Below are 11,555 nucleotides of genomic sequence, written 5' to 3' on the forward strand. Positions count from 1 at the left end.
GGGTTTGTCTGGCTGCCTTAGGGCCCCTGGGTAGTAAGCAGCAGAAACCCGCTCAGGCTAGGAAGACCACCAGCATCTCCCCCGGTTCGTCACCTGCAGCTCTGTCTCCCCCACTGCTCCTTTGCTCTGTCCTCCAGGGCCGTCTCCCCGACAGGCCCCATCCTCACCTCGCCCACCAGCTTCCGCTTCCAGGGGCCTCTCCTTCTCCTGCAGCACCCAAGGTGTCTTGGTATGGTAGGCTTGCCAAATTCAGCGAATAAAACTAGAGTACACACAGTTACATTTGAATGTCAGATACACACGCATTCTTCTTAGTGTAAGTATGCATCGTGCAGTGTTTGAGATATACTAAAAAAAATTAGTATTTGGGACATAGTTATGCTTTAAAAAATGCATTGTTTGATGTATAGTTACACTCAAAAATTATTTGCTGTTTCTCTGAAATTCAAATTTAACTGAGTGTCTTTCATATTATCTGGCAACCTACTTGCAGTGTGTCTTGGAATGTAAGAGCAGGAAGCATCTGGCTCCAGAGTGGACTAGAGCCTGGCTGGAGCCATCAGGCCACCTCTCCATCTCTTCTGCTGTTCTTGGTTCAAGGGTGTTCCACTCCACTAAGGGGACACGGCTGCCCCAGGACTCCTTACGCACACATGACAATACCAGGCCCACTCAGAGCCTGACTTGCCCATCTCTGGCCCTGAGAATGAGGGCCAAGCTTGGGTCACGGTCCACCTCTGGTCCACTGGGCTTAGGTGAGGGGGCAGGGTCTCACTGTGGCTGCTTCCCCCTCACTCCAGGTGGACTGGGGGAGGGGCCGAGAGAGGGGACAGTGTGAGCTGGGCAGACTCTGGGGAAGATGCAGCCCCAGGAGGAGGGCCGCAGTGGGAAAGCTGCCCCACCATCTTACAGACTCTTTTCCCACTGGTGCAGCAGGTCACTGTCCAGAGCACCCTCGGCTGCAGCCTCTGCCCCAGCCACCTCACAGTGCTCCACTCTGGCCACTAAAACAAGTGAGAACAGACTCAGAAGCGGCCAGGGGATGCAGAGTCTGACCACACCTGGAGCCAGACTCTGGAGGCAAAGGAAGAGGGAGCAGCTGTGACCTTGGTCTGAGGACAGGTGACAAAGCCCCTGTCTGGAAGACAGAAGGGCACCTCCTAAATCGGAAGAAGCCCCACTGGGGCAGCCCCAGGCCTGGAGAGTTGACACATAAGGGAAAGAACTGGCCACTCCCGAGCGTTAAGCGGGCTGCCAGTCCAGTCCAGCATTGGGTAGAAGGCAGGACGGACTTCCCAGCCCAGGGCCCGCAGAGCTGGGAGGCGGGATGGAGCAGAGACGTCGGGCAGGTGGGGGCCGGCCGCCGAGTGCACCTCCCTCCCAGCCTTCAGCGGAGGTTTGGGCAGCACTGGCGCCCACGGTACGGAGCCCCCGGCGGCCGCGCACAGGAGTTCCTGCTGTGGACGGGCTGGGCGAGAGCATCACCGCGGTGGCCGGCAGCGCGCGCGCCTGCATCCGGCCCCTGCGCTGGACCCCCAGCAGGGGGCGCGAGGCCAGGTTCGGGCGCCCCGCTGGCCGGCGGTTCGGCGCGCAGCCTCCAGCCGCTGGGCGGCAGCTCGTGTCCGCCAATGGCCAGCGCGGGCTCTTGTGCCTCTCGGGCATCGGCTTCAAGTAGGGACTTGCTCCGGAGCAGCCCTCCACCCAGGGGCCCGCCGGGGCGACCGCGCAGCCGACGGCCCACGCGGGGAAGGAGGTCTCAGCGGGGTCGCCTGTGGCGCCCGGGGCGGGCCCTGCGCGGTTCTGAGCGGGTCCTGGGTCCCGGAGCGCGGCCTCCTGCAGCCAGGCGCGCTCGCTCAGCGGCGGGACCGGAGACCAGGTGACCCCGGGCTGGTACCAACCGGCAAGGCCAGAGCGACCCTGAATGCCCTACCGTGTTGACTAAAGGTTCACACATGAGGACCCGCGTGGTCCTTGTCACCGAGGGGAGTGGTCCGAGAGCCCAGCTCACGCGTCCCGGGTCGTACTCTAGGCGAGGATTGCATCATGAGGGCCAGAGGTCCTGAGAACAAGAGCAGCGTCTCCACCACGGCCTGTCTCCGTGGTCCCCAGGAGGGCTGGGCTCAGAGGATGCGCTCAGTGTTTGCCAGGGAGCCTTGAAGGAAATCCTGAGAACTGTCACAAGGAGAATCCACTGGGCCATGGACTGTGCTTCGCTGAGAGTCTGCAAACAGCACCCGAGCTGGTGCCGTGCTCCCCCTCCTCCCCCTCCTCTTCCCACTGTCCTCTCCCTCCTGCTCTCATCCTATCTGATCAGGTCACAAGGCAGTGACTGCTGTGGGGATCAGTGCTGTCACTCTTCAAGTCAACATTGTCCCATTTCTGGCCATCCTTGCTGCCACCCCAGGAGGCATTGGGAAGCAGGTCCCCCCTGGCAGCTGCCAGCCCCAAGAGAGGTGGGCACCTGAGAAAGGGGTCATGAAACTCTAGGACTGAACAGATTTCCCTTTTAAGAAGCCAGGGGCAACCTACCCCGAGGCCAAGTGGTTAAGTCCATGCTGTCTGCTCCGGCGGCCCACGGTTTCACCAGAGCAAACCTGGCTCCTGGGTGCGGACATGGCTCCACTCATCAGGCCATGCTGAGGCGGTGTCCCACATGCCCCAACCAGAAGGACACACAACTAAAAAAAGAAATACGCAACTCTATAATGGGGGGATTTGGGGAGAAAAAGCAGAAAGAAAGAAAAAAAAAGATTGGCAACAGTTGTTAGCTCAGGTACCAATCTTTAAAAAATATAAAAAGAAGCCGGGCCAAGAAAGGAATTATGCACCTGGCCCTGGGCTTCCCAGAGCAGCTGCAAAGCTGGGATGAGAGTCCCCTGCCCATCCACGGCTTCACCCCCACCCAGGGAGAAAGGAGCCCCCTCAAAGCAGCCTCAGATGGCTGGTCAAGTGTTTCCACCTGCGTGCGCTCTACAAACACCGGTGCTCTTGTTATCGGCCGGTGAACAGGCAGGTCTGAAAACACCCTCAATTGTGAAGGAGTGATGTGTGCAGATTTCAGGATGTCTGGAACAACTGAAGTGTAATTGATATGACAAGGTTGCAAGCTCTGTTAATGGGGTGTAAGAGGTCACGTGTATACTTGAAGGAAATACAAAATCCAATAGAAAAGAAAATGAAGAGGTAATTTTTCCCCATCCAAGTTCATGGATTCCTGAAATGTTCCCAGAGACTCCAGGCTGAGAACCATGAAGCGGCTCTCAACAAGCCCTTAAAACTAAAATAAAAGTACAATAAAAGTGGAGAGGAGAAAAACGCAGAAAGATGAGGACCTACTGGGAAATCTTTGCCTCTGTCTGGGTTCTGAGCTGGACTTTGTAGCCAGACCATGTCACACGGAACCCCAACTCTGCCAATTCCTGCTGAGTGACCTAGTCCAAGCCACTGTGCTCCCTGTGCCTCAGTTTCCTCCTTTTGCAAATGGGGATACTGGCAGTCCTGTCCTCATGGGGCTGCTGTGAGCAGGGGTTCAGGGGACAGGCTGCACGTGGCAGGATCCCTGAGAGTTTGGCTGTCGCAGTTCTCTGGACGCGTGCGTGCTCGTGTCGCAGTGTACGGTGTGTTTCTCCTGTGGGTCATGGTCCAATGTTTGGAGCCTGGTCCCTGGAGGACTCAGGGACTCAGGCCTCGGCGACTGCTGCCGTGGGCTTCCAGGTGTGGGATGGGGTACACAGAACATGCAAGGTCTGGAGCTACATTTGTTTCCCGATGCTTCCATAACAAATTCACGCACATGGAGTGGCCCAGTCCGTGGCTATCTCTGGCTCTGGCCTTGGCCCATGTTGACCCCTCCCCTGGGATGCCCTCCTCCCCTTGTCTCCACCTGGCCACTTCTCACGCAGCCTTTAGGACTTAGTCAGACGTTGCCTCCTCCAGAAAGTCTTCCCTGAGGCACACCCCACCTCCCCACCTCTGGGCAGGTGCCTCTGCACAACGCCCTGCCTGTGTCCCCATCAGTGCAGACGCCACAACCAACAGTCTCCGTCTGCTTCTGCCTCTGTCCCCTGGGGTGCCCTTCAGCTGGACACCCAGCATCTTCTTCTTTACACCCTCAGTGCCCAGGAGAGCCTGGTGTGGGTGAGGCCTTGGCAACTGTGTGCTGAGTGAGTGAGGAAGTGACTGACTGAATGAATGAGTGGCTTCCCTGGGGCCCCTTGCACACTCCGGGAAGCCTGGACCTGAGTCTGGGCTGGCAGAGGCCAGCTGGATGGGCTTGGAGTGGGGAGTTGAGGGCAGGGCATCCTTGGAGCCCAGAATCCTGAAAGATTGTGGGATCGGCCCAGGGTCTGCATGGGCATGTCCCGCATCCTCGGCAGAATCGTGGAGGCCTGTGGTGTCAGACCCACCTCCTGCCTCATCCCGCAGCTCAGATCTCTGAGCTCAACCCCAGAGCCTCACCCTCCATAGGCTCAGAAGGTTTGGGTTGTACCCCAGACCCAAGGACCACGCCTGGACACACTGTTCCTGCAGAAACTGCATTTATTGGTGGATTCTGATTCAGGACCCGACTCGGATACCCCAGTGCTATCAGCCCAACACCAGTGAGACCGCCTCAGCAGGGTGACCCGTGCCCCATCTACGGGGACCCCGGAGCACTCATTTCTCTGGATATCAGGAGGTAGATGTTTGTACAGTGGTCAGCTCCTCTCGAGGATCATCCCACTGAAAGCCGATGCTCGTGATGCCGAGGAGCTTATGGTGGCCAAAGATTCCCGTGAGCACCCTCCACGGTTGGTCTGGGGAGGCAGAGAAGCTGTTGCCCTCTTCTCGCCCAAATGCGGCTGAGCGCCCTTGGTCGGTGTATACGACCAGGTACCGGAGGTAACCCCTGTACGAGCCAAGGACGGCTATAATGTGTTCGCCCGGCCGCAGCAGGAATTCCTGGGTCTTCCCACCTTCTGCACCGTGTCTTTCACTCCAGAAGGATCCATGTCTCAGCTGGATGCTGGGAGAAAGGGGGAGCTTTGGATGCCCGGGGCCCAGGAGACTCACCACTCCGCACGTCCTCTGTCCCCGAGCCACCCCTCCCTGGCCACCAGAGAGCAGGCACATGTATCTGGGTTCTGACACAGACATGCTGGTCTCAAACCTCTGCTCTGCCGCCTTTGGGCTCTTGGGTTCATTACCCAGCCTCTCTGGGCCTCAGTTTCTTCATCTGCCAAATGAGAGTGACTGTTGGAGCATTCAAGGATCATCCGAAAGGAGAGCTCGGAGCAGTGCCCAGTCCCCGTGACCCTCACGAGGTGCTTCTGTCGTGACTCTGAGCGGGGAGCTGTCCTCAGCCCCAGCTTGGACTTTCTGAGCCTGAGTCAGGCTGCCCAGGACACAGTTTTGAGAAGCAGGTGACTCCCTACACTCACCTGGGGAGTCCCACTAGTTCCACCCATCTGGCCTTCTCTGTATCCTTGCCCCACTTTGGTGCCTCTCCCATGGCCTCCCCGCCTCCCCTCACTCTACCCACAATCTGTCCTCTTTGGTGCTGGCTTCTCTGCCCCACTCCCTCTCACAGGTCCCCGGGAGCCTGTCAGTGCAGAGCTAAGATCTGCCCCAGGCCTTGAACAAGGACACCACCCCAACATTAGGGGAGCAGCCCTGGGCTTTCTGCCTTTACATACTCCTGGTGACTTGTGTTCAGTCAGTGGTCCACTCTGACCCTCACTTCCTTTCCTCTCTGACCTAACCTGGACTGAAAGGACTGCTGTGTGGGAGAGGAGGCAGCTGAGGAAAAGGGACGAAGGGAAAGGTGACGGCTGGTGGCTCCATGTTTCCAAGGACCTAACTGGCCTCAAAGAGTCATTAATACCCAGCAAAGATGTTGGGAGAAGAGGCGCTTAGCCCCATCCCCATGTTCCCAAGACTTGGCATGAGTGGGACACAGCCTTAGAGCTCATGGCCCTGCTCCTACTCACCTCTTAATCAGGCCCAAGACAGACCCTACAGACACCCGAATCCCCGTGATGTCATTGTCATAGTCTGGAGTAGTACTGAAATACTGGCCTCCTCCGAGCCCATAAATCTCTAGATGATGAAAGAAGCAGGTGGGGAGAGAAAATAAATCACACAGTGACATGCAGGCTATCTCTGCCCCTCTCTGGACACGGCCCCTCCACCAGATGGGACAGTCCTGAGACTAGAGTAGAGTTAGTCTGTGGCCAGGGCAGGGCCCAGACCCTGGGTCTCCGGCATGCAGAGAGGGGAGGGTGGCCACCAGATGGATGGGCTGGAGGGGGCTGACCCAGCCGGACTTACGCCCTGCCCAGCAGGTGGTGCTCCACAGGAGGGCGAGGGTCAGCCACAGCAGCATGGCTTCTGGCTGGAGGGTCCCAAGGCTCCTGCAGAGAGGAGGACAGCCCACCCGACTCTCAGAGAGGGACCCCGCCTGACCTCGCCAGCCCCATCCATGGAGGAGGAGCCCCGTCTTACCGGGACAGGACAGTCCTGGCGCTGGGCAGTCTGGTTGTGCCTGACCGTCCTCTGCACGGCCCTTTATACCCTCCTGAGGCCTGTGGGCCCCCATCCAGAAGGAAGGAGCAGGGGCACCAGGGGACAGGAAGGAGCTGGGAGGTGAGGACTCTTCCTGGGGAATCCCCAGAGCCATCCTTGGGGGAGGTTCCCGGACCTGCTGTGTTTGTTGTCTTGGCCCTGTGGCCTGCACAAACAAGATGGGACAGTGACAGATATTTCACTGTCACCTCTGAGTCTCTCTCCTCAGCACCTGGACTAGATCTTGGTCTCAGAGGAAAGGAGGTTTGCTGGGAGCCCTTCCCAGCTTGGCCAGACAGGTCAACCCCATGGAGGGGTTGTAGGTCAGACGCCCAGGGAAGCTCTGTGGGCCCCAGGGCTCCTGCCTCCTGCAGAACTAGTTTCAGGACCTCACTGAGGCCTGGGCAGAGCCTAGTGTCCCACAGGCTTTGGGGAGCCCAGGCAAGCTCCCCACTGACCCTCAGAAAGCCAGAGTGGGCAATCCAGTCCAGTGTGCCTGGCACCACATGGAAAAGACACCCCAGGTGGTGGCCCTCTGTGGTCTGTCACTTGGAGATGTCTGTGACTTTCCCTCTGTGCCGGGTCTGGGCATAGCTGGGATGACCAGCTCTGGGCTGTGGGACGATTGGACAGCAATGGTGCTGAGACAGGAGGCACAGAGGAAGGGGAGAGGGCGATTCTCCAGGCCAGTCCTTCCCAGAGCGCTGGGGCCAGGCCGTGATCAGACCTTATCTGGGAGGTGACAGGCTGCTTCTCAGGGGCTCCATCCTGCAGATGCTTCTGGTGGAGCGTGTCCAGGTTTTCTGTGTCAGGCTGGAGCTAAGGCTGCCCGCATGTCCCCTGGATCTTTGGGAAGGACCACAGGGTCACAATCGTCACCATAGGGGGTGAATATGAATGTCAGCACTGGAGCCAAATCGGAGCCCAATCTCATTTTCCCTACTGACGAGGCAAGTGATCTGGGGACCCTGCGTCACCTCTGTGCACTTTGATTGTTTCATCCAATATATGGGATAACAGTAGAACCTAGTCCTGGGGCGTTACAGGAATTCAGCACGATCCTTCTCCATCTCAGTGCCTGGACGCCTAAGACTTTGTTCTCTGTGGGCAGGTGTGCAAGGCTATCACTTGCAACATCCTTTGAAATCACAGAAGCTTAGAAACAACAGACTTGTCCATCTAAAGGGGACCCATTGCAGAAATGACGGTCATTGCTACCATGGGATACTACACAGGGATGCCTGCTGCTCTGGTACATTGCCCAAGGAGACAGGGCCAGTGTGGACTGGAGGGTTTAGAATGCTCCATTTGGTTACAAAAGAAAAGGGGTGCACAGGAGGACCCCGTGTGTGCAGACTCACCCCGGAAGTGCTGGCTCACCAGGATCTTGGTGTCATTGGGATGGCAGTGCTGGGAGGACTGGGGGTGGCTGGAGGCCAAGTCTAGCTGGCACCTCCTTTACTTCCACCAGGTAACCAGGCCAGAGCCCAGCAAAGCACGGCCCGCAGGCCAAGTCGTGCCCTCCATCTGCTTTTGCTCAGCCTGAGAGCTAAGAACAGTTGTTACATTTTTCAATGGTTAGGAAAACTTCAAAGTGACAGAGGAGGATGCTATGAAATCTAGTGCCATCGCCCATAAATAAGTGTTCTGGGTAAAGCCACGCCCATGTCTTCTGGGGCTGCTCTCATGCTACAAGGGCAGAGCTGAGTAGTTGTGACAGACTCTATGACCCATAAAACCTAAAACATGTGCTCTCTGGCCCTTCAGCCACAAGTGGGCTTCGGCTGCTCCCTGTTGGGTGCCTGTTCCTTCCCTGGCACAGACGCAGCCCTGTCCATGGTGCTGGCTTCATGGGTGGGGTGAGGGGTCTCCGTTGAACAACTAGCCTTTCAGGGAGACCAGAGCAGAGAGGCGCTTGGTCCTGACAACCATGCCCTTCCTCCTGGCCCTGCACTGGCCTGCCTGGAGAGGCTCCTCAGGGTGCAGGTCCCCACTGACCCCATCCTTGTTGCCAAGGTGAGGGCCCCCTCCTGTCCTCCCGATGCTCCTCACCCCTCCCAGCAGCCCTCAGGCCCCCAAATGCAGCAGAAGCTAGGCCAGGGAGGCACAGCAGCTCCCCTCTCAAGGCCCCAGGACCCTCCTGTGGGGAGGAGGCCGAGAGGCCCTGACCTCACAAGCATAGCTCTGGAGAAAGGGGACAGGCCACATAAAGGGGCCCGTGTTCTTGTCCCAGCCCAGCCTCAGGGCACGAGTGTGGCTACTGCTGCCAATTCACGTGCCTTCTCTCCAGCTCCAGGCTGGCAGGGTTTGGCACCCAGAAGGAGGATCTCTCTGTGCCAGGGCTCCAGGATGCACGTCTTGGGTGCAAGTTGGAGGAGAAGACAGTTGGCAGCCTGGACCGGGGGGGAGGACAGGACATGCCTAAGGGACACAGGAGACACATTTTCAGAGTGTACAAGCATGGTGACAATGCATACACGTGCACACACGTGGGCTGGAAATGCACATGTGCACCACGTCCTCGCACACGTGTGCACTCTCAGAAACACACACATGCCCAGCTATCCCTGCATACAGCAGCTTGCACAAGCCCCCTGTCCCCCTACAACACGCATACGCTCATGCACTCTTGTGGAGGAGGCACTGATCCAGGGGAAGCCCTGCCCCCTCATCCACCCTGGCCCAGTGCTGGCCCTGAGTCTGCTCCAGAGACTCAACACAGGCCCTTTGTCCCTTGGGATCAGGGCTCCCCACAAGAGGATTTACTGAGCATTTACAAGGCCCTAATCCCCTCCACAGCTGTGCTCCAGACCTCATTCGGCCTGGAGGGGAACAATGGGGCCTTGTCCTCCCAGCAGAGGCAGGCCCTGGGCTGGCTGGTTTGTCCGGGTTGGGTCAGGGCTGGCACCCCTGGTCTCCCTGCTCTCTGGGTGTGGGGCTCAGGGAGACCTCTCTGTGCTCGGCAGGCTGAGGCACAGCACACAAGAAGGCCTCCATCCCCAGCCCACTCGCTGCTGGCCAGGGTCTCCCTACAGCCCTCTGGGAGAAGCCCCAGCCTCACTTGGATGCTGGAAACTGTGTCCCTGGTGCCCGCCTTGGGGCAGGTCTGGGCTGGCTGAGACTCCAGGGCTAAGTCGGGGAGCTGGCTCCGCCGGCGTGACCTTATCTCATTCTTTGGGCCCAGGAGTCAGAGGGAAGATCCTGCTGGGTGGGGGAGGGGATGATCTGAAGTGAAAGGGCATTTCTCTCCTGACCCAGGTGAAGCCCAGAGCGGCCCTGTGTGCCCGGGCTGGCCCTTGAGTGGCTGCAGCCAGGCCAGGAGGCCCATGCTGAGGGGCAATTCGGCTTTGCATTTCAGAAACTCTCCACTCCTGTGCCCCATTTGCTCTCTCCCTCATTCAGATTCCTACTGGTGCCACACTCTAAGCCAAGCATTTTTCCAACACTCTTCCCCAGAGAAACTCAATACTTTGATTGGAAAACTAGAACAATGAACAACACGTTTTGTCTAACCTTTATGTCATTAAATTTCCCTTAGTGCAAGTGTTGAAAACAAAATGAATTGTACCCCGGTGCCTGATTGATGGAGGCAGGAATCCCAGGCCCCTGTCCCCTGAGGCTCCCAGGCACACGTGTCTGTTGCCTGGGGCATTAGTCAGCTTTGGCTGTGACAACAAACCCCACAGACTCGGGGCTTACAGAAAGGAGATTTATTTCTCATAATTCCGGAGGCTAAGAAGTCAAGCTCAATGTGCCAACAGAGGTGGTTTTGGTGAGGGCTCTCTTCCTGGTGACAGATGGCACATTCCCACAGTGTCCTCAGAGGGACTGGTCTCCTCCTCTTCTTACAAGGACGCTAATCCCACCACGAGGCCTCATTCTATGATGTCATTGAAACCTAATCACCCCCAAGGGACCCACCTCCGAATCCCATCACACTGGGGGTTATAAATGTTGGGGGGACGCAGACATTCTGTCCGTTACACTAGTCAGCACCCTCCCGAGCCACCCCTGGGGCTGGTTCCTATCTGGCACCTCAGCCCCTCCCACCTCTCCTGATCTCCGCTCCTGGGGCCCAGGGAACTGCCTGTCATTGGGGCAGACCCCACACTGCTTCTGCTGGCAAGCTCACACTTCCTTGCTTGGGACCATCCCCTGCTGGATGAAGTAATGCGTGTCACGGCTAGCACTCTGCCTGCCCCCGTACACTCATTATTACTGACCTGAGGGTCTGATCCATTACAGACATTCTGACTCTGCCCTTCAATGCACTTCCCTTACTGCTCTGAGCCTTGGTTTCTTCCCCTGTAAATGGACCCCTAACAGACCCCACTGCATGAGGTTGGTGAGGGAGGATTGGGACTCTGTGCAGGTCATTAGCAATCTTTTTGGGAGGAGGGTTCCGTATTGAGGACTGGCCCAGACGGACCTCCCCCTCCTTTTCAGCGGCAGGCTCTAAATGGTCTTGGTGCTGGGACCACATCAAACCAGTTTTCAATAAGATCTCCTTCCCAGGAATGGTCAAGACCTACCTGTGTGGACTGCAGAGAACAGGAGCCCTGTGCGGGTGATGCTGGATTGGAGGCCAACTCCTGACTGTGGCCCCCACAGCGAACCAATACCACCTGCACTGCACCCGTGCTGAGGGCTCAGAGCCTTCCAGACCACGGCTCCACGCTAAAGGCACAGGGTCCAGATGGACCAAGATGGCAGAAGCTGAGTACAGACTCCGGCGAATTATCTTTCAAATTAAATTTCAAATTTCAACGGACGTTCCTCCCAACATTTCACTATGAAAGTTTTCAAACTTATTTCAGAGGTGAAAGATGTTTACAATGAATGCTCATATACCTACCGCCTCTCCAAGTCTTGATATTGCATTGTGTCTGTGTCCTTGGGCATCTGCCCATCTAACCAATCACGCATCCATCAACCCATCCCATTCTTGATGCATTTCAACATAAGGTGCAGACATCAGCACACTGCCCCTCGGACACTGCAGCTTGTGCATC

The 11,555-nt window shown here is 57.5% G+C and overlaps 1 protein-coding gene across 1 annotated transcript; it reads right to left on the reverse strand.

The window, feature by feature from the left end:
• Positions 1 to 4,533: 4,533 nt before the first annotated feature.
• Positions 4,534 to 6,514, reverse strand: LOC124232356 (zymogen granule protein 16 homolog B-like). The gene is made up of 4 exons (XM_046649310.1): positions 6,484 to 6,514; positions 6,310 to 6,392; positions 5,970 to 6,078; positions 4,534 to 5,005 (listed from the first exon to the last, which is right to left on the reverse strand). Exons 2-4 carry the CDS (start codon positions 6,362 to 6,364, stop codon positions 4,672 to 4,674), a joined length of 498 nt encoding a protein of 165 aa, XP_046505266.1. The 5' UTR covers positions 6,365 to 6,392; positions 6,484 to 6,514; the 3' UTR covers positions 4,534 to 4,671.
• Between the last annotated feature and the right edge of the window lie 5,041 nt (positions 6,515 to 11,555).

This window comes from Equus quagga, unplaced genomic scaffold (genome assembly GCF_021613505.1).
Source record: "Equus quagga isolate Etosha38 unplaced genomic scaffold, UCLA_HA_Equagga_1.0 HiC_scaffold_5049_RagTag, whole genome shotgun sequence".
Lineage (NCBI taxonomy): Eukaryota > Metazoa > Chordata > Mammalia > Perissodactyla > Equidae > Equus > Equus quagga.

What these genes read in the sequence shown, in the direction of transcription:
- LOC124232356 (XM_046649310.1), bottom strand. Translation starts at nt 6,364, where the DNA reads ATGCTGCTGTGGCTGACCCTCGCCCTCCTGTGGAGCACCACCTGCTGG. An exon ending in CACCACCTGCTGGGCAGGGC is followed by an intron (nt 6,079 to 6,309) that starts GTAAGTCCGGCT and finishes TTCATCATCTAG; the next exon opens with AGATTTATGGGCTCGGAGGA. An exon ending in GTCTTGGGCCTGATTAAGAG is followed by an intron (nt 5,006 to 5,969) that starts GTGAGTAGGAGC and finishes CCTTTCTCCCAG; the next exon opens with CATCCAGCTGAGACATGGAT.